The 24,005-nt window shown below is 42.3% G+C and overlaps 1 protein-coding gene across 1 annotated transcript in view; it reads right to left on the reverse strand.

The window, feature by feature from the left end:
- LOC307242687 (protocadherin-15-like) overlaps positions 1–24,005 on the reverse strand; it is a gene marked incomplete at both ends in the record, with an annotated part of 287,981 nt that overhangs the window by 117,532 nt on the left and 146,444 nt on the right. Inside the window, 1 exon segment of the mRNA XM_080017227.1 lies at positions 18,244–18,372. Within this exon segment, the coding sequence (XP_079873353.1) occupies positions 18,244–18,372 (129 nt within the window).

The raw sequence follows: 24,005 nt of genomic DNA on the forward strand, positions 1-24,005 counted from the left end.
GATCTAAATTGCAAGGCTCGACTAATTCATGTAATTCACCAGTTCCAGTCAGAACAGCAGCTCTGTGTAATCAGAACACGTTTCACTCTGAAATAGTGAGAACTGTTAGTAGTGATGAAAGGTTTGACTCTTTTTTTGAGATTAGTGCCGTTTCTCAATACCAAGTACGCAAAGTCCGGACTTGCTGACTTGGTAGTTCAGACTTGGCAAGTTCGACTGGGGAGTACAGACTCCCGGGGACGGGAGGACGCAGGATAGTCATTCTGTGAAATCGCATTCTGGGATATTTGGCTCATTTTGGTGGAATGCAAAGTGTAAATCAGTCACATTTAATATGAATGATGCCAAATGTCTTCTGATGTTTTGCCTTGGACTGTGACTGTTGACTGATTATTTTCAGGTTGTGAGTCAAAGATTCCCTCCACTCTTTTGCCTGGACTGACTCCAGACTCCCGTTTTTTTCCACTAGGAACGAATCGTTTGCGAGTCTTGCATCACAAACTACTAATAGGCCGTTCTATTCACAGTTCTATGGGTTTGTGACATATTTACTGGTCTGGTGGTATCACTGTGGGATTTTTTCATTATAAAACATGTGTTGTGGCAGAAAAAAAGGTTGGGGAAACCCTGCACTACGCAATGTGTGGCGGCTCAGCTCCATCTTCCTGCAGGACCTTCTGTTTCAATGCGGCCACGTCAAACAGTGTTCCAGCCTCTTCAGCAAAACACTCAACTCATGCAAACACACAATGCGAGCTGACACTGAACCTCATACACATCAGACCCATTGCCTCTGCTTTATATTGAGATTAGTGTCTTTGTCACAGGCTTGTGACTAATCATTGGCTAGTTCAAAAGGCCAGAAGCCCTTTCATGCAAACTCTGCTTTTCATCAAAGGGAAGAAAATCCTGAAGAAACCAAATCATGTCTCAAAAAACACATGAAAAGCAGATGAAACGCCTCAGTAAAGCACACAACGTTGCTCCGTGACAATCCTGCAGGGTGTATCCGAAAAAAAAAGAAAAGAAAAAAGTTACAACAAATACAAAATCCCTTTTGGATATTAAATGTCATTAGTATGCTGCTGCCAGTGTGTGTGTGTGTGTGTGTGTGTGTGTGTGTGTGTGTGTGTGTGTGTGTGTGTGTGTGTGTGCATGTGCATGTGCATGTGCGTGCGTGTGTGTGGCTGCCTGTGTTTACGCAACAGACACCAAAGAGCTTCTGCTAATTCCTAGTTGCTATTAAATTAAGTGATCGAAAGAGACGGAGAGGGAGAGAGAGCGATAAAGGGCGAGAGAGAGAGAGAGAGAGAGAGAAAGAGAGAGAGAGAGAGAGAGCTGGGAAGGAGGGATGGAAGGACGATGGAAGAAAATCAAAGGAAAGTAAGAAACAAATGACGAAAAAAAAACTAAGAAGAAACAACCTCTGAATTCGAACAAAAATCAAAGGAATCATTCATGTGTGATAAGCGGAATGGGTTAAATGTGAATAAACTGTAATAAAGGCAATTAAATGCTAATATATATATACAGTATATATAATTTTTTTCTTTTGCAGTTTTTTACATAGTTTAGTGTATGCAATATATAACATAGTTTTCAAGCGAAACCCTCCAATTAATTAAACTCAACTACAAGAAAAGTTGGATTAATTGGTGATTCTGCCCCCTGGCGGTTATTAACATGTCTCAATGAATAATAAACATAAAAAATGTGTACATTTATTTTAATGTCACAAATAAATGTGCAGATATGCATAAGCTCTATGATGTATATCGTCATATGAAATTCTTATGCTACGATTGAGCGTTGCACCCCTACAGGTCAGATCAGATACTGCATGTTTCACATTCTCGTCGGATATACCCGAGCTTTGAGAAAGCTACAGTGAATCCTACTCATATTTACCACTGGTAAATGATGTTGACACAAACCTTATTTCCCCAGTCATACATCTGTAATTACATTAACTGTGATGGAACATGAAGATGGGAACCAAAAAAAAAAAAAAAAGATTTTGTCTTTGGAAAACAGAAGAATACCAACACAGGCATTGCAGCTCCTAACCCTAACCCCTCCACTTTAAAAAATACATCTCAATAAAAACCCTTTCACAGGTCTCTGCTTTCCAAGAGCCATAATTGATTAATTCATATTAATTCACAGCAAATGAATCAATTAACTGTCTTGATTATTTCTGTCGAAGTTTTCCTGTGGACAGAAATACTCCGGATCAAGCACTGCCATGGTCCGCTGCGGGCCTGGTTAGAGGCTGTTTTTCCTTCCGCTCATGAAGAGAGCACATTCATCTTCCTTTAGATGAATTAAAAGTTAATTAGATCTGCGGAATTAAAAACTACTGAGACTCAGCTCATGATGAAAATGTATTTAAATGATCCGGGAAAATTGGTCTGCATATCCCCCTTTTACAGTTCGGTATGGCCGATATCGCACTGTCCAACTCAAGCAAATGGGGCGTGAAGTAAAATTAAGAAAAGAGCTGCTGCCTTCTGGGTTGGATTCCAAAAGAAGGGGATGCAGAATGTAGGATTAAATCCCAACGACCCAAGGATAATGTTTAAGTCGTGTTTAATAGTGTAGGATATATTAAGGTACGGTAACACCACTGATGCACATGCGCTGCAAAGCAACAGGCTGCGTGCATTTCAAATGGAGCTTGGCTTCATCGAGCTGCAGGGGGCGGTGCTACGTCTGGCGATGAGCTTCACAGCTTCACGGCAACAAGAAAGTTGAGCAGATTTCAGCTTTATGCAAATGAGTAGTGCTGAGTGCCGGGGGACTTCCATTAGGAGGGAAGATACGCTCTCAATGGCACTGATCCTTGGAAAATGGACTCACGGACCACTGCGTATTGTTCATGATTGAGCAATTTTATTATTTTTTTATGAAAAATGTCCATTAAAATATCCATAAAATAAGGAAATTTTTTATGATTTTTTTGTTTCTCCAATAAGGACAATTTTTTATTTTAAGAGATGGACGGCAAAACTAGTTGCGTAACCTTTTTTGAAAGGTAATTTATTTTGCTAAGAAAACAGCTACTCCATTAAAAAAAATAAAGTACACATGGCACCATCTATTTATATACAGGTACATCTCATAAAATTAGAATATCATAAAAAAGTTCAATATTTTTTGTCACTCATTTCAGAAAGTGAAACCCATATATTATATAGATTCATTACATGTAGAGTGAAATATTTCAAGCCTTTATTTCTTGAAATTTTGATAATTGTGGCTATAGATAATGAAAACCCAAAATTCAGTGTCTCAGAAAATTTGAATATTGTGAAAAAGTACAATTTTGGAAAGTCGTGGTGTCACACCCATTGACACTCTCCACAAGTAGGGTAAGCCACAAAAGGTCATTGCTAAAGAAGCTGGTTGTTCACAGAGTGCTGTATCCAAGCATATTCATAGAAAGTTGAGTGGAAGGAAAACGTGTGGTAGGAAAAGGTGCACCAGCAAAAGGGATAACTGCAGCCTTGAGAGGATTGTCAAGCAAAATCCATTAAAAAATTTGGGGGAGCTTCACAAGGAGTGGACTAAAACTGTGCTATGCACAGACGAATCCTAGGCATGGGCTACAAATGTCGCATTCCTCGTGTCAAGCCACTCCTGAACCAGATAAAACGTCAGAAGTGTCTTAACTGGGCTGTGGAGAAAAAGAACTGGACCGTTGCTCAGTGGTCCAAAGTCCTCTTTTCAGATGAAAGTAAATTTGGAAATCAAGGTCCCAGAGTCTGGAGGAAAAGTGGAGAGGCACAGAATCCACATTGCTTGAAGTCCAGTGTGAAGTTTCCACAGTCAGTGATGATTTGGGCTGCCATGTCATCTGCTGGTGTTGGTCCACTGTGTTTTCTGAAGTCCACAGTCAACACAGCCATCTACCAGGACATTTTAGAGCACTTCATGCTTCCTTCTGCTGACAAGCTTTATGGAGATGCTGATTTCATTTTCCAGCAGGACTTGGCACCTGCCCACACTGCCAAAGGTACCAAAAGCTGGTTCAATGACCATGGTGTTACTGTGCTTGATTGGCCAGCAAACTCCCCTGATCTGAACCCCATAGAGAATCTATGGGGTATTGTCAAGAGGAAGATGAGACACCAGACCCAACAATGCAGATGACCTGAAGGCTGCTATCAAAGCAACCTGGGCTTCCATTACACCTGAGCAGTGCCACAGGCTGATCGCCTACATGCCACGCCGCATTGATGCAGTAATTCAAAGGAGGCCCAACCGAGTATTGATTGCATAGAAATGAACATACTTTTCAGAAGCCTGAAAGCCTGTTTAAAATATCCTTTTTTTTATTCATCTTATGTAATATTCTAATTTTCTGAGACACTGAATTTTGGGTTTTCATTATCTATAGCCACAATCACGACTTGCAACCTAACGATAGTCTAGCCTGCTTTTTCTTGAATTTGACCTTTGTCATTATTATAGTATCTATACTGTTGATCATACTGTTGTAATATATTGTAGTGTGTGTTGTGTGTGTGTGTGTGTGTGTGTGTGTATATATTAATTTTTTCAGTTCTGTGGTAGCAGTAACTCACTAACCAACAGTGACGTTCGTGGGCACGGTAAACATTTCCATGGTAACAGCAACCTCTCCACAAATCAGAGTTGTCACTGTTACAGTTTAGGATTGTGGGTATTGTAGTACTTCTCCATAACATCACAAACAAAACATGTTTTTTTTTTAAAGCAGAACTAATATGCTCCTTTTCAACAAGCCATTCTTACCATTCTAACTCTTGTCTATACCATACTATTCCAAAACGGCTGTTTTGTATGGGGGGAGCCACCCTCTTGAGGCACCTAGTTCTGTGAGCCAATGGGGTTTGAGCTTTACTCCAGGTTCCGTTGTATATAGTGTAAACCTTCACTGATTTTACCTTATGAGTCCATCAAAATCTGTTTCTGAACAAATTTGAGGTAAAAAAATGAGCAATCTGAATACTCACTCATTAGATTTAAGGCCTTATTTCAACATTTGTTAAGACTTTTGTTCCTGTGCTTCAAGCTTGTGGAAGACACCACACACTGGGATTTTTTGTTTCATGTCAATGTTAGAAAATAAAACAAATAAAATAAATACAGAATAAGACATAGAATAAACACAATTTATTGATTTTGTTTGGATACACAGTAGATCGCGTGTCACAGCCTACAGTCTATCCACCACATTTGTTTTTTGAAAGAAACACACAGCAGAATTATTTTTAAAATACTTATATTTTCCATTATCTGCGGTTTCTTCACGGACAGTTGGTATTAATTCCTCTTTCTTCTTCTTTTAAAAGATTCGTTGGCTTGTTGAGTAACTCAGATGGGGGGTGGTTCTAATTCTGCTGAAGCCCAACGTGACATAGGGTTTGGCTGCAAATGTGATGCACGGTTTGTTTCAGGACATGTTTTCTGAACTGACAAAAAAGTTCAAAGTTTGCGTGTTAGTAGGCCCATCAGAGACCCAAATGGATGTGCACAAGCACTGAAATTAATATATTTTTCACAATAGGTCCCCTTTAAAACAAGGTTGATATTGTACGGACTTGTGGCTTCTACAGGAGCATATACCATCGTTTCACAATCTCATAGCTCTTTGTCAGTCCACCTTAAGTGGTTACGACATTATGGCTAATAATCAAGATCCACAATTCCCGCGACCGCCAAGCTGCCTTGAATTGGACCAATCAGCACTGCGTGGGCGCTGATTGGTCCGACTCGAGGAAGGGAGCTTTCATAATGTTTGTCTGTCTTGCAGAGGGGATCGGCGCATGGGATCGTCAGCCAACCCGCCATTCCTCCTGCGCCCCAAATTATCATCATCATCATCATCATCAATACTTCTGGCCGGCAAGTCTTTTTGTTCCTCTGTGTAAAAAAAAAAACCTCTCGCAATGTTGGCGCACCACGGCAAGAAAGACTCCGTCTCCTTCCTTAAAACCCGACCTGTGGGTAGAGACTCCCCCAACCTCTATTGAATATGGAAAGGGCAAAAGGTTTGAAATGTTGGCCGCGCCCACACGCACTAGTCGATTTTGAGCCAACACGCCCACAAAAGCCAGGGGCACAGAGACCTGGCCATGAGACATGAGACACTTGGCTTCATGCTGCAGCCCCGTCGCCCCTGGTGTGACCCTAGCATATGGTTCCAAATATCAAAGTTGATGGAGGTTTGAATCCTGCCATGCATACATTTGTAGGCCAGGTCTGTTTGCCAAAGATCAAAGTGCATGTAGGTTTTAGTCCTACCATGTTTATGTGTTTAGGCTGGGTCAGATACCAAAGAGCAAAGTGGATGTAGGTTTGAGTCCCGCCATGTTGAATTTAATTTTCACTTTCATTTTCACTTCACCTGTAATCGCTTATTATACAATGTATTCTGCTTCATGGTAAGGACTTTGAATTGCCCTGGGTGTGAAATCTGCATTACAAGTGAACTTGCCTTGGTTTGTCATAATGTTTTGAAAAATAACATCACATTTCACATATACATTTTTGGGTTGGTTGACGGCAGTCAAAGTTTCAAAACCGTCATTCTTTGTCTTAATGAACGTGTCTCCTGGTGCCTGGCTGTGTCGTGCGACACATCAACGGACCTGACATCTTCATGGAGGAAGCAGTGAGGGACAAGCGCTAATAACTCTGTTAATGACTGGGCGACGTGCGGGAGCCTTTCAAATTAAGAGTCTGCACCACACGCCACTCTAACAAAGCCGCTGACACAAACCATTATCTGTTTGTCCTCCAATCAGCCCGGATTAAGGCGTCCGTCCCTCGCTCGCCGCCACGTTAATTGTAAGAAATGTCAAAGTGGGTGCGAGCTGCAGAGGAACAGGTGACAGATTTCCAATTAGGACACAGTGATAATCTGAAGCGCTTCAGGGTTTTGGCTTAAGCCGCTTAGTCACAGCATTACGGCCGGCATTACTGCATGCAGCTTCATCTGCTGCGGGATGGCCGTTCTGCTGCGTTAAGTTCTGCAGGTAAACTCAGTTTGGAAAGAAGAAAAACAAAAATCACTGGAAATTAGTATGAGGACTTATCACCTGCACTGTGGTGGAAAACATCTGAAAATGTGTCCTACTGGCTATTTATCATTAGGTTATTGGTTTTATTATGTTATATCATCCATCTTTATTCTGTCTCTGTCTCTGTCTGTGGTGCATGCTGGCAGTTGGGTGTGTAAGCGAGTGTTTGTTGAGAGACCGCGGCGCGGATTTTTGAATAGCCTGTAAATGTTTTCTCCTTTCATTTTTCGCTCTTTTTTTTCCAGTGTCAGTGTGCACTATTCTACTTCAGTAGTTTTTAGTCGAGAACGTTCTTGAGTGTGTGTGTGTGTGTGTGGGGCGCCCAGGAAGATGTCAGCCCTGCTGCCCCAACCGAGTGCGTGTGGTTCCATGTAAGATGGCCTGTGGAGCAGGTTCTGCTCACTACAGGAGAGCAGGTCGGTCATGGGAATCTGTTGTTTGCATCTCAGAAGAATATAGCGGTGGTGGTGTTTCTGAAAGAAGAATGCTTTGTTGCTCAGTTCATCAAGCACGGCCTTAGCCTTAATGATGTGTATCAACAAGTGTCCCCTCTGCCCGTCCTGTCCACTAGAGTCAGCCTCTCTGGTGTTCCTCGGTTCACACCGAACGAGGCCCTGGAAGAGGGAGCTCACGTGCTTTGGGAAAATTGCCAGACCTTTCTGAAACGTGCCTCTGGGCTGTCAGAGTGAGAAGCTGTTCAGTCACCAAGGAGACAGATCTTCATGATTTAAATTTCACAAGACCAGGTAATGGACGTGTTGTTCAGTGTAAAACAGGAGGGGGGTTATTATATGGTGTATTGCAGTGCAAAAAATTAAATGTTTTGAATGTGGGGACGTTGGGCATATTAAAATTGCCTGTCTGCACGGTGCAGGCAGCCGGGCGAGAGCAGGTAGAGCAAATGGTGGATGGCGGTGGCGCTCCACCCGCAGCAAAGGCTGCGCCCGCAGCAACCGCTGCACCCGCAGCAACGGCAGCAACGGCAGCAACCCACAGCGAAGGCTGTACCTGCAGCAACCACGGCACCCGCCGTTGCTCCCACAGCGGCCGCTGCACCGGCTGCATCCACAGCAGCTGCTTCTGAAAACGTGGGGCAACAGGCAGCAATTCCCCGGAGAAGCAGGAGGTGCAGGACTGAGACCAGAGGGAAATGGCTGAACATTCTCACTGACAGCTACAGGCACGAGAAGGACTAGAGAGTGGGTGGTTCTGATTCTGACGGTATGTCAGCTTTAGATTCCCAGGACCTCTACACACCACAACACACATTTCAAGATGAAAAATTTGGAAAACCTGTTAATGTTAAGGATCATATCCCTGATGATGATAAATTAATTGAAACTGTTTCTACAATGCCAAAAGTAGCATGTTTGGAAGCTTGAGATAAAAAGAAACGTCACAGGTCAGAAAATGTATCACCACGCTTAGGAGGGAGCAGAGGAAAAAAAGAGACAACATTTTAAAACCTAATAGTGCTATTATTTTTCTGCCTGTTTTAGACCTGGTTTTCTATGTTTAACTCTTTTCTTTTGTTTCTTTCAATGGGTTTTCAAAACCCCGGTTTCTTTAATGGCTGGCATGTACCTGCTTGATGGAAGAGTGACCTCTGACCCCACAGAGAGGAGGACACTTTGTGGACTTTGTTGACCAAGGACCTGCATGGCAGCCCTTGAGTCTTTGTAAATCATGGTTAATAGATTGATTGATTTGTGTGTGTGTGCTGTATATATTTTGTATGAATGTGTGTTTATATATTTCCATATTTGGATATATATAGTTGTTTCCCTTTTGTCTCTATTTTTGTTTAATTTATGTCAAATTTAAGTGTTAAAATGGTTCTCTCTCTCTCTCTCTCTCTGCTCCTTTCACACATGAACTCCAGACAATATCCAGAAAATCAGATCTGGGTTTCCGGAGTTGCTCTTTCACACATGTAGCTCACAACTGTAGATTGTCCGTGTCATACGCATTTTGTGAGGGGAAAAAAAAAAAATGTGTGAGCCACATGCACCAGCGGCCTATGTAGAAGCCACGATGGGCGCCCAGTAGCACCAGTCGCACTCCTGGTCTACCTCATCAAGTATGCACATGGACAGACTCATAAAGGCCCTAAAAGAACCACCAACAGGCTCAGACCGGACTGGTGGCATCCCTACCTGGAGGAAATGGTGGCCAACCATATTGCAGAATGCGCAGTCTGTCACGGGCTAAATAAGAAGACAGTCTACCAAAGACCTTTGGGAACATAGCCAGTGCCCCCCTACCCCTTCAGAGAAATATGCATAGATTACACAGACATGGGCCGGGACAACAGAGTGAAAGGGTACAGATACCTACTCGTGATGGTAGATCGATTCTCCAAATGGGTAGAGGCAGTCCCTTGCAAAAGAGAGGACGCAGAATCAGTGATTAAATGGTTAAGGAAAGAACTCATTCCTCGGTGGGGTTACCCCACAGTTATCTGCTCGGACAATGGATCTCATTTTACCAGCAACAAACTCAGACAGGTAGAACAGGCATTAGGTATCTCCCATAGATATGGTTCAGTCTATCACCCCCAGTCACAAGGCCTAGTGGAAAGGGCAAACCAGAAGTTGAAGGAAAAAATGGCCAAAGTGCTGGTAGAGACAAAACAGCAACTCAGAAACGACTAAACTAACGTGGGTAGATGCCCTGCCCCTAGCATTAATGTATACGAGATATTAAAAGGCCGCCCCATGCCTCACAAACTACCAGCTAAATCACCTGCTTTTGATGATTTCCAGGAAGGTTTTTCTGAATATGTCAAAGCACTAACCACAGTATCTCGAGTTTTGTATTCACAGGTCAAGAACACTGTCCCAGACTGCCCCACACCCATCGTGGTCAGCCCCGGAGACTGGGTCCGCATCAAGGTCCACAAAGGGAAGTGGCCCGAGCCAAGGTGGACTTTAGGAGGTAGTGTTGACACCTCACATGCAGTAAAGGTCAAAGGTAAAACTGGTGCTCTCTGGCACCACCTCTCCCACTGTGCCCCTGCCACCCCACCCGCAAGAACTCTCAAAGAAACGAGGATCCAGCTGGAAGACACAAGCATTCTGTAAATAACCATGTGGAAATTGTTTTTCTTGTTTACCCTAGTCGAAGTCCTGGTCCTGGACCCCATACATATTCTTACCAAGTGGGACCCCAATTATCGTATGAAACAGTATATGACAAAGGTCGCAGAGTGGGGCCGAATGAAAGAAACAGTTCTCGTCATTTAGGCCTATGAAGGACAAATCCTGGCATTCAAGGTTGATTTCTGTTCCATAATAAAGTGGGATTGCACAGGTAGGAGCTGTACATGTGAGGTTAAGAGCTAAAAAGCTGCGAGATCCTATATCACACCAAGGAAGACACTGCTCCTAAGAAATTACTCTGTGCTAGTTTTCTATTTTATTGTAAATGGTCCAGGTGATGAGTGAATGCCATCCGCACGTTCAATAATACGGATGTTGGCAGGTTTTCCTGCTGAGACAAATGGGGTTTTCCCTGCCAATCACTCCTGGAGCCGTGTGCACATCATGCTATGCAGAATTGTTTCATTGTATTATACATATTTTGTTGTGGACACGGTGTCCAAGGAGGGAATTGTGAGGAAAAAATAAATGTATATACAGTGGGGTAAAAAAGTATTTAGTCAGCCACCAATTGTGCAAATTCTCCCACTTAAAAAGATGAGAGAGGCCTGTTATTTTCATCAGAGGTACCCCTCAACTATGAGAGACAAAATGAGAAAAAAAAAATCCAGAAAATCACATTGTCTGATTTTTAAAGAATTTATTTGCAAATTATGGTGGAAAATAAGTATTTGGTCATTAACAAAAGTTATTCTTAATACTTTGTTATATACCCTTTGTTTGCAATGACAGAGGTCAAACGTTTTCTGTAAGTCTTCACAAGGTTTTCACACACTGTTGCTGGTAATTTGGCCCATTCCTCCATGCAGATCTCCTCTAGAGCAGTGATGTTTTGAGGCTGTAGCTGGGCAACATGGACTTTCAACTCCCTCCAAAGATTTTCTATGGGGTTGAGATCTGGAGACAGGCTAGGCCACTCCAGGACCTTGAAATGCTTCTTACGAAGCCACTCCTTCGTTACCCAGGCGGTGTGTTTGGGATCATTGTCATGCTGAAAGACCCAGCCACGTTTCATCTTCAATGCCCTTGCTGATGAAAGGAGGTTTTCACTCAAAATCTCACGATACATGGCCCCATTCATTCTTTCCTTTACACGGATCAGTCGTCCTGGTCCCTTTGCAGAAAAACAGCCCCAAAGCATGATGTTTCCACCCCCATGCTTTACAGTAGGTATGGTGTTCTTTGGATCCAACTCAGCTTTCTTTCTTCTCCAAACACGACAAATTGAGTTTTTACCAAAAAGTTGTATTTTGGTTTCATCTGACCATATGACATTCTCCCAATCCTCTTCTGGATCATCCAAATGCTCTCTAGCAAACTTCAGACGGGCCTGGACATGTACTGGCTTAAGCAGGGGGACACGTCTGGCACTGCAGGATTTGAGTCCCTGGCGGCGTAGTGTGTTACTGATGGTAGCCTTTGTTACTTTGGTCCCAGCTCTCTGCAGGTCATTCACTAGGTCCCCCCGTGTGGCTCTGGGATGTTTGCTCACCGTTCTTGTGATCATTTTGACCCCACGGGGTGAGATTTTGCATGGAGCCCCAGATCGAGGGAGATTATCAGTGGTCTTGTATGTCTTCCATTTTCTAGTAATTGCTCCCACAGTTAATTTCTTCACAACAAGCTGCTTACCTATTGCAGATTCAGTCTTCCCAGCCTGGTGCAGGTCTACAATTTTGTTTCTGGTGTCCTTTGACAGCTCTTTGGTCTTGGCCATAGTGGAGTTTGGAGTGGGACTGTTTGAGGTTGTGGACAGGTGTCTTTTATAGTGATAACGAGTTCGAACAGGTGCCATTAATACAGGTGACGAGTGGAGGACAGAGGAGCCTCTTAAAGAAAAAGATACAGGTCTGTGAAAACCAGAAATCTTGCTTGTTTGTAGGTGACCAAATACTTATTTTACAGAGGAATTTACCAATTAATTCATTAAAAATCCTACAATGTGATTTCCTGGATTCTTTCCCCCCATTCTGTCTCTCATAGTCGAAGTGTACCTATGATGAAAATGACAGGCCTCTCTCATCTTTTTAAGAGGGAGAACTTGCACAATTGGTGGCTGACTAAATACTTTTTTGCCCCACTGTATATATATATATATACTATAACTATAACATACTACATATAACTATACTACTATGATTATAACTATAACATTACAGATTGAACTAATCCTCGATAGCAAAACTATATGTGTGTATACTACAGTATACATTAGATGAATGTATTTATATACATTACTATCATTCATATTGTGGGTAATTATGAAATACATTTTCATTGATCAGTCACAGCCAAAACATACAAAAACATGTATAAAGACACTGTGTGTATCTACTCATCCAGTTAGAAACCGGCACTGAAATGGTTAATCAGGCACACACACAGCGGGGAGTCTGAAACTAGATACTCGGGGGATGGGAAATCGCAAAGGAGAGACCTCTCCACAAAGGGGGTTGTGTCGTTTTTCACAAAGGGATGAGCGAAAAAAAGTTTGAGTGGACTCCTGGGTGAAATGTCTGCTAGATGAGACACGCTGCTTAGGACTCACTACCTCGACATATAAAGTTTTTTGATTTCTTTTGGTAGATTCTCAAACCGTCCAATAAACTCTCCGTAGCTCAAAGTTCCAGTTTCATTGCATCATTCCGGATTTGGAAATTTTGAACACGACAGTTTACACAACCTGGAAATAATCAGTTTGGTTTAGACAAGGGGCGGAGCCTGGGTAGAGTGTACAGGAGGCAGGACATGAAGCAATGACGCTGCAGAGTTTTAGCACAACCAAGATGGCGGACAAGGCTACCGGATTATCTTTTTTTAAGGTTGATACCCCATGTATTTGAATGCAATATAAACAAAAGAGTGGAAAGGAATATCAAGGAAAGAAGAAAAGAGACACCGCACAGGGGGACTTTTGTCTACAATAATAACACACTATTTTTATTGGTTTTGTTTGAATACGCACAGCGGATCACAGCAGAATTATTTTTGAAACACTTACATTTCCATCATCTGCAGTTTCTTCACGGACAGTTGGTATTAATTCCTCCATCTTTCTTTCTTCTTTCTCTTTCTCTCTTTTTTCAACAAACAAACAAAGATTTTTTTGTTTGTTGAGTTACTCAGATGGGGGGTGGTACTAATTCTACAGAAGCCCAATGTGACATAGGGTTTGGCTGCAAATGTAAACGGGTTGTTTCAGGACATGTTTTCTGAACTGACAGCTCACAAAAAAGCTGCCTGAGTTGTGTTATTTCAAAGTTTGTGTTTTAGTAGGCCCATCAGAGACCCAAATGTATGTGCACAAGCACTGAAAAAGTTAGTTTTTCACAATAGGTCCCCTTTAAAAGAATGTTCCATGTTTAATTTAACTGTATTCTCCTTTAACCAAAGCGCAGCGCATTATTAACAGAACCATTGTGACGTTACGTAGCCAAACAGCTTTTTAGCAACTTGCATAAGTGTTCACTGAGACACCTATTCTACAATAATAGTCTACAATAAATGTTACATGTTGACACCAGAGCACTGCGCTCAATAGAGGGGATAAAATGGCAAGATAGGGTTTCCAACATCATGCTGCAGGAACGCACCCAACAGCCCCCTGCGTCCCACCTGGCAGCGCAGCGTCGGATGCGCTGGTATGGCCATGTCAAAAGGCTCCCCTCGGATCACCCTACTCATGCTATCCTCCACTTCCAACCTAAAGCTGCCGGCTTGAAACGCCCCCGCGGTGCCCCCCGCACCCGATGGATTGATGTCGTCACTAGCGACCTACACCAAATGGACCTGTCGCTTGTTGAAGCCGAGTCCCTAGCACTGGACCGACCCAAATGGAGAAGATTGGTGAAACTGATTGGCTCTACGCATGGTGTCGCCCCCGTCGCCGAGCAAGAGACCTGATGAAGATGATGAATAAATGTTATATTTCATAGTCAAAGCCTATTACTCACTGTATCTCTGAGTCAATAAAGGATTATCTTATTGTATTTTCCATTTTTCTAAATTTACATTAATACATTAATTTACATTAATAGATTTAATAGTGCATAGGGGGAACTCATATGTGAGTACTTATTCTTCTCTGCTCCACATACATTGTCTATAGAGTGACAGAGGTCTGATCATAGATGATAAGTATCTGGGTCTTGAAGAACAAAGTCTTATAAATCTTGTTTTTTGGAGAGTCTGCTGGAGGTCTATATACACTACAGAATTAAAGTGTGTGATCCAGGTCATTGTCACTAAATCACTCTTTACTCACAGTAAATCACTCTTCACTATCACTCGTGATATCGACTGCATCGCTTCATGCTCCACCACAACACGAGACCAAAACTGATCCCTGTCCCAGTCATGGATCATTATTGTATTTTTATTATTAGTATTATATTAGTATTGTATTTGTATTATTATTAGGGGTCAAGCCCACAGGGCCCTTTTTGTAAATAAACACATTCTGTTCGCATCTACACCCTGTGTTAGATGCAGTGTTGTGTCCGTCCTTGTTTTGCGCCATTGAGCAAGTCGTAGGAAACGATGCTGTTCAATGTTAAAACTCTTGTAAAATACTACAATATAGTCATTGTATTTCTTACATTTTTTACATTTTTCTCTGACGGCTGTAGAAGCCTGATTAGGACATTGAATGACATTGATTCATGAACAATTTGGGCAGATGGATGTTTTTTTTTTGTCTTTCTGTCTGTCTTCAGATGCTCGATAACGTCTGTGTTCCACAACCTCCAACCACTTTCCCTGGTTTTCTACCGTAGTGGATACCATTGATCCAACCCAACAGCGACCATGTGGAACAAATGGACCCATCTGCTCAGGGTCCTCAATCGTATTTTTAGCCAATTTGGTTTAAAGCAAATGTTTAGCCTGCCCCAAATCCTTAATGCACCGTCAATGACACCAAATGGATGAACAGGTGACGGGGATTTAATGAAATAGTACTAAGAGTCTAATGCGATGGAGAAAAGCAGCAGGGAATTAATTTCGGAAAACTAAACGTTATCGACAAAACCCGGAGATTCAAAGGCTGCATTTAACTGACGAGGACGACAATTGTTTTCATACTGTTCAAACCAAACAAATCCCACATTTAAGTTTATCAGTCTGTGAATTCAATCATTCATTAATTTCTTTGGGAACGAAAAGAGACACAGAAGCATAAAGAAAAGTCTCCCATTGAGCCCGAACCTGAATGCACACTCACAAAGAATAAACGTCTCTGTGCATCTTTCTGTGATTATTCCACCAACACATATCCGCCCAATTAATCCGTGAGCGTAATGAGGAGCGTGTGGCAGCTCGGCGGAGCTGAACCGCGCCAGGCGACAGACCTCCCACACACGACGGGCGACTGTGTTGGAATCACCGACGTATAATCCTCCATTGACAACAACAATAAGAAGACATCGTTCAGTGGTCGATAGCATCTATCAGGAAGGTGCAAGATCCAGGAGAGCAGAGGAGACCATGTCTGGGCGTCTTCTATAAACCACCAGCTTTTTTTACTGCAACGCTACACGTTTTACAATGAAATAATCCCCACAGCACGACACCACTATCCTGTTAAGCAGGAGTGAATCCCAAGTAATTTTTCCTTGAGCAAAAAAGTCAAGTCACAGGTTATGTCAAGTCAAGTCACCGTCAATCATGACAATGCCATTCCCAGTGTGCGCTCGCATACCGGGTAACGTCGCACAGACACTTGTAACTAGAGATGCACCAATTGAAATTTTCTTCGCAATTCCGATTTGCATTTTTTTTAAAGGCTAACCTGCTGATTTTGGCCGATTCTGATTTTCGTTCAATTGTATGTTCATAATAAAACATTGACTATTAAATATCTTTTTCACTGTCATCCAATCATTTTGAGTTTATAACCATGATCAGAGAAATCAAATTTTCTTATAATTTGGTCTCATTGGGTATATCTGCTGTCAATGACAAATACATTGTGTGATCTGATCACTTGATAGAACAGCTGCACATACGGACTACCGCTGCAAATTTCAGTTCACACAGTAGTGTATAATAACGCAGTGCATTGCACTGTTGCCTCACAGCAAGAAAGTCCTGGGTTCGATTCCCGCCTGGGGCGCTGTTGGCACTATGCTCCGGTGGGTTATCTCCCAAATAGGAACCTTTCTGTGTGGAGTTTGCATGTTCTCCCTGTGCCCACATGGGGTTTCCTCAACCTAACGTCAGTAAGGACCCCCACCAAAAACATGCACACATCATCGTCTGACCAGCGATGGACATTTGGAACCAGGTCCCTGGGCAAGTCGACAAATGCTGCCCACTGCTCCTGGCTGCCCCCCGTGGAAGGGGGGCAGCCAGGAAGCCAGGATGGGTCAAATGCAGAGGCCACATTCCACCATCCAAAGCATGTGTGTGTATATGTGGTGTGACGTGTTCTTCTAGTGACATTGCTGATTTTGACACTGTGTGTTTGTTATTGTTAATTATTCACTGTGGATCAATAATATAACACGAAACTGTCCCTGAGTTCCAATAAAATACAACATGGAACGGTCACTATGGAATATGGGACTGTCCCCAAGTTTCAGTATCATGCAACCTGTAACTCTCACTGGGTTTCAATAGGACACAACATAATTAACAAGGACATGGAAATGTCCAGTTCAAACTTCAAATGAAAGTCTCTTTCACAAATAAAGTACCTTTCTATTATATATATATATATATATATATATATATATATATATATATAAATAAAATATAAAAAATTTAACATCATTTAAAGTTAATCTAGTTTTGCCTTTAGCCTTGTCATTAACTCTCCTGTCATTTCAGACCGGCCACTCCTCTTTGCTATGACATCACCTAGGTTTCCCGCTCTTCTCCTCACCTGCAGCTCATTTCCTCATTAGTCACTCAGTACTTATACTGGTCGACTTCCTCTGTTCTGTGCTGGATTGTCTTTGTTTATGCTGAGCGCGCTAGTGTGTACCGTGTTGATGCCCCTGTTTTTGGATCCTCTGCGTGTCTCACTGATTTTGATTCCCTGCCTGTTCCCTGCCAGACTTGTTTGCCTTCGCTGACGGATATCCTGTTTTTTTTACCCTGGCCTGTTTGTTCAAATAAACTCCTGCGTTGTGAACTTTCACCTGCGTCATGCTTCTGGGTTCACCTCTGGTCAGTGAGCCTAACAGAGTATTCTTTTTTACAAGTACATGAGCACAGTATCATGCGTGTAAATTTGACCACCACACACATCAAGCTGAAAACCACCCGAAGCCAGTCACCGCCCGATCAATTGGTGCATCTCTACTTGTATTGTGAATATTGACAATGTTGAGCATTTTATATTTATAATATTTAAACTGAAAACATAAAATGAACACAAATAAGTCATTCGAGTCATCGTCTCTCAAGTCACGAGTCTTTAACTTCCAAGTCGAGTCTCAAATCATTCATTTTTCATCGAGTTGCAAGTGATCAAAACAGTGACTCGAGTCCACAGCTCTGCTTTGAACAATTTTAAATGACATCCAGAGCATGACGTTGGCTACAATAGTCAGTTAGAAGCGGCACAACTCCCTGTCTCTTGTGTGAGCGTTAGCATGTTGCTAAAAGAGCTGATTTATGGAAGTGCAAAAAAGCGTTCGGCGAGGCTTTGCCCTGAACAATTACAAATGATGAAATCCAGAGCATAAACTTGACTACAGCAGGTTGCCAGTAGGAAGCGACAGCTTTCTGTTTACTATTCTCTTACATTAGTGTTAGCATGTTGCAAAAAGAGCTGATTTCTGGGAGTGCAAAAGAATCAAAACTCTGAATAAATGAGATTAGACTGCTGTTATCACAGTGAGAAGCTGCAGCAGAGTGGTAAGTTTCCCAACAGTTAAGCGTTGGGCGAGGTTTTTGCTATGAACATTATAAATGATGGAAACCAACTTAATAATAGAGCCTGGGTTGAGAAAAAGAGGCTATCACCTTTAAATATGGTATTAATAAAGAAGGACATGTGTTGTTCTTACCCTCACTTGTCCTACAAACACGTTAGCTTTTTCCTCTTTGACCGTCAGGTTGGTGGGTAAGACAGGATCAAACTCGGGGTCGTTATCGTTCACATCCGTCACCACGATGTTCACGGTGGTTGTGGAGGTCTGGAGAAAGGAGAGAGACAGAAGGTGAAAAAATAAATGTACACATCTTTGAGGGTTAATTCCTTCACAAACAAGTAAATTGGACGTGTGAAAAAAAAAGTCCCTATTAATGAGCAGATACAATAACTTTCATATTGATATGAATTTGAAAGTAAACTAAAAGAAAGCTTAAGAAACACAGCCAGACAGCTTCACTTGTTTGAGTGGAGTTTATCAAATGTAGATAGACAGATAACAATAGAGAAATTAGCAATATGCAATGAATGTAAAAATTTACAAAAAAATACAGAAATTGGCAGCGGCGTAACACGATGGCGATAGGCCCCATTACAAATATTTTTTTGGACCCTCCGCTCCTCGTGCATCCGCGCACCCAGCCTGGCTATAGCCATTTGGGGGGGGGGGGTTCCATTATGAACACCCCCTTATGCATGGTGCTTCTTATGTTTCGTTCAATGAGGAACTGAGTAAAATAAAATAACCTACATGTAAAATAAAAAAGGGGGAAGTGGACGCACAGTGCCGTGATAGGATGGGCCCCTAGTAGTCACTGGAGCCCGGTGCACCGTTGATAGTTACCCCGCTGGAAATTGGTAATAGAGAATAAAGCAAGCCTTGACAGAGCCAGATTTTGCCCATACAGCGCAAGGTCTGGTATTGATTCCCAGTGGTTTCTTTCAGCCCGTCCAGACACGTGACGGACCAATCAGAAGCTGGCGTTGTTCTTGGAGGCTGGTTAGTTGATGTTAGTTGTAGAGAGCGCGCTACATTTCAGAACAACAGCAATGGCGGCTCCCTGAGACGATCGTGCCGATGCAGCCAAAGCATCAGGACCAGATACATGAAGCTTCAAAGTGTGAGATCACTGCCATGCAGATCGGTGTCACAACGACTCCCATATTCTACAAGGACGCTACCAGCTAACATGGGCTAGAGGATATACCGAGGTCATCTCTGACAGCAAAGTGTATGTCGGTTTGTTTTGTAACGTTTCCTGATCTGAATTGTTATATCAGTAATTTGTATATCCATACTTTTGTGATGATGTCATCAAATAAAGTAAAAGATCATCTCTGACACGGATTGTGTTCATGTGGCGCACTGTGATAGCGTCACGGGTTTGGTTATCCTGACTGACTGAAGGTGTGCAGCCAATCAGGATTCAAATCAAATTTTGTGAAAGTCAAATCTCCTTTGTGACACGGGCTGTAAAGACCTGAACTGTGCGGACTGTAAAGACTGCCGGATCCGGGCTATAGTAAACCTAAAGTTAACGAAGAAATATAAAAAATTGGCAATACACAATGAACCTTAAAGAAATCACAAAAAAATACGGGAAAATTGGCAATATGTAAAAACCTGCTAACACTTTAACTGGCAGGTTTGATTATGTAAAAGTTCAAAACTTTAATACAAAGGAATGCGCTTCATCAATAGTTACGCATGTCAAGCGGGGTCATAAAAATGGATGAACGGCTGTCTGTCCTCATGCCCAGTGTAATAATCCATGATTTAGAGGCCGCAACAAAAACAGTATTCTGCTTAAATATATGGCTTTGAAGCTATCGTATAAATCAACAGGGAAAGACGAGCTGAATGCGCACAATCCATGATCGCAGATGGAGCGATGTGTACATCGGGGTGTAAGTGGTCTACTCTGGGGCTGGGGGGGTCCATGCCAGATAAATAAATACTTTCCCCTAAGACAAAAAAGACAAGACACATTGTTTTAGTTATCCCTGGCAAGAACATGAGGCTTTTTCAGCAGCGGCTGCATACACCAGGGAAATGACCTAGTTAATGTCACCTTCATCTCCACCACCGTCATCTCCATCCTCTGGGGAACAGAACGGCACCATTGTTTTTTTTTCTCAGTTCTGCCTCCAGTGTGTGTACGTCATTAATGATCAATTTCATGGACAAACTAGCAAGGCTGATTGTAATGCACTGTATGTCCAAGGCTCCGACTCAAACTTCCGAACATCTTTCTCTCTCTTTCTCTCAATAGGAATGGAAGGTTCAGCTCCTTTTGAAGATTCAGCTCTTTACAACTGTCAGTGTCAGTGAAATGATTAGGTCAATTGTCCGGCTATTTGTTCGTTTGATTCAGTCAGTGTAAGGAGAGTTAAGGGAATTCTCACAAGAATAATTTAACTCTGTCAAAATTATTGATTACAGGTGGAATGCAAAGTGTAAATCAATCACATTCTATATCACATTCTATATTAGGCCAAATGCCTTCACCCCTTTTTGACATTAATCTAATCCTCAGTAATTATTTTCTGTTTGTGAGAAGAAGATTCCCTCACCCACCTGCGAACGACTGTTTTGGCGGAGTGGCTCCAGACTCCCAGCTCATCTAGATTTGTTTGCCACAAACAAATCATTTACGAATTGTCTTGCATCACAATCTACAACACGAGACGAGAGGATGGGACATGGAACCATGTGCTTGTGGTGAATCTCCTTCCTCCCATCTTCCTCACTTATTTCTTATTTCTACACCCAGTCCTTAGCTACGTTGTGGCCTGACATGGGTGCCTCACGCCGCCGCCACCAATCCAAGCACTAATTAATGAGATGCTGCATTATCATTTATTTATCACAGAGATGCCTCAGCTCTGTGATCTCCACCTCCATCGCTGCTTCGGTTCCCTCCGTCATCTCGAAACCCAATGGACGAACGGATGGCGAGACAACGCCTCCCCTTTCAGTTCAACAGAGCCTTTGTTCAACACTTCGACACCGCGTGCCACGATTGGAATTTCAAGTTGAAATATTTTAACGAGTATGTGAGCCCCATTCTAATCCTGCTGTGACTTTTCTTAAAGGGGACCAATGCTTTTTCTTATTTTCTGTCATATTAAAATGTTACAGTGCGGGATGCTCATTTTAGACGTGGCCAAAGTGTCAAATAATGAGGTAAACTAATGACAAATAAATCGCTGTGAGCAAAACGCTCAGGTTTCCGACTGCTCTGAACGCTTGATTTTTAAAGGTGTTTTCTACTCTGCACGAGTTGACGTCAGCACGTCACAGATTTCTTCATATGGTCATCTGCTCCTTCGGAACCGATGTGTGTTTCCCCAAACAAAACCAGTGAAAATAGTGTGTTTTTATTGTAGATGTATTTTATTTTATTTTCCCGCGTTCACATGAAACAAAGAATCCTACAAGCCTTGAGAACGGCAACCAAAGTTGGAACAACCTTTTAAAGGAGGCTTTGTCAATCTAATATGAGTGAAAATTCAGCAACTGGATTGCTTATTTCTCACCTCAAAACTTGTTCGGGAAGATTTTGGTGGACGGGTGAAATATGTGAAAGTTACGGAGTAAATACAACGAAAGCCAGAAGCCATGCTCATACACGATTGGCTCACAGAAGCCGGAACTTGTGCTCAAACCCCATTGGCTCACAGAACTCGTGGCCTCGGGAGGGTGGCTCCTCCTTGGTAAAAAGGACCACACCAAAATAAGCCCACTTTAAATATGCATCCTGCAAAAGCCTGCGTTAGAATTCGATAGTGCACTTAGAAAGGCAGACACTTCACATGGTCAGCAACCAGAGCTTGAAATGAACACCCACCAACCCGGCAAATGGTGGTAGAAATGAGCTGCGGCAGGAAACAATGTCAAGATAAGAGACAACTCGGCCGCTGATTCATTTGAAATATTACGTTTCGAAGCGACGAAGCCGCAAAACATCCGTCTGTCCGTCCATCCAAGGATCCATCTGTCCATCTAGCCGTCCATCCTTACATCCGTCTGTCCATCCATCCTTACATCAGTCGGTCCTTCCATCCATCCTGACACCCATCTATCCATCCATCCTTCCATCTGTCTGTCTGTAAATCCATCCATCCATCCTTCATCCTTACACCTGTCAATCCCTCCTTACACCTATCCATCCATCCATCCTTCCATCCATCTGTCTGTCCATCCATCTATCCATCCATCCTTACATCCAGCTGTGCATACATCCATCCATCCTTACATCCTTCTGTCCATTCATCATACATCCATCCTTAGATCTGTCTGTCCATTTATCCTTCTTTCCATCTGTCTATCCCTCTATCATCTATTCTTCCTTCCATCCACCCACCCAACAACCATTCATCCTTCCACCCATCCTTGCATCCATCCACCCATACGTCCACCCATCCATCCCTCTGCCATTCAATCATCATCCATCTTCTTATCATCCATCCTCCCATCATTCTGTCCATAGCTCTGTCCATCCTCCCATCTGCCCATCACACCACCCCTCCCTCCTTCTATCTGTCCATTCATCCATCCATCTATACATCCATGCATGCATGCATGCATCCATCCATCCATCTATCCTTCAGCAGAACTTACCCTCGGCCCTGAGCAGACAGGCAGCTGCAGCAGAACTGGTCTCATTAAATTAAGAGAAGATTTGTGTTTCCTCAGCTGAGTTGGAGCATCCCTGCTCCTCCGAAGTGATTAAAATGCCTATTCTCGAATAACTTAGCAAGATATTCATCCATTCATGTTCAGTTGAACCTAGTGTTAAGGGCATTGATTTCCACGGCCACTTTTTATGTGTCCACTTGTATTCCTGATATTCATTTAGTGTCAGCATACCAAGAGCAAAATAATAAATAAACACAGAATGCCCCCTTAATTGATTTCGGACCGAATTCTCTTCATTCATTCAACAAAATGATTCTCTCTCGTTTTCAAGAAGGTTTATGGTTAGAAGAAGCGAGAAGAAACCATGACAGGATGGTTTGTTTAACCGTTGTATTATGTTTCAATGTTGAAGCAATGAATACTGTTTCGGCCAGAAATGGCCGGTGCTCTAAGCCACCTCAAAATTGTAAGATATTCAACCATATTTAACCTCCTCCAAAAAGTAATTATTTCAAATAATCATGTCACTGACTATCATTGCAAGCTTCACCAGATATTTCAGTTATTTTTTCCGCATAGAACAGGTTTCCCTTGATATTACAACATTTGTTTTTCATTACAAAGCCCACAAGATGCACTCATTAGTCATCAAACTGTCCATGATGGTCATAATTAGCATGCTTTTTAAAAATTTGCTGGCATGTTTTTAGTATATTACACATGTCTTACATTTGATGAGGGCCAGATTTGGCACAAAAACATTCATTATGACAAGCTGCCCCAGTGGACTCGACATGATGATGACAAATGTAACCCACATCAAAACAGTCACATGAATAATTGAATTTAATTTGTTTTTAATAACAAGACAGCATATTTTAATGAATAAATAAAGTACCAGGTTTGTGTCGTCCAGAACAATACTCTCTACTGACTGCTGTATGAAGAGTTCAAAGGCAGATTTTATGTCATGAACTTGTTATACTGCAAATCTGGTCGGCCCTAAAACCATTCTGATGATGTTTTCAACTGACAGTCTTCCCTGACTTTCAGGAAGGTTTGTGACCATCTCCATTCCATCAGCATTGCCTCTCTTTCAAGCTGTGTATTTTCTCCTTATTTACCCGAGGATGATTCATTGTACTCCGAATTATGTTCAACAATGCCCTAAATTTCTGACACTTCCTTTCATATTTCACTGTCATTATCACCGTCTGAGGGCTTTATTGACTGAGAATCTTCTGCTCATGTTCCTC

Source organism: Zeus faber, assembly GCF_960531495.2.
Source record: "Zeus faber genome assembly, chromosome: 16".
Taxonomy (NCBI): Eukaryota; Metazoa; Chordata; class Actinopteri; order Zeiformes; family Zeidae; genus Zeus; species Zeus faber.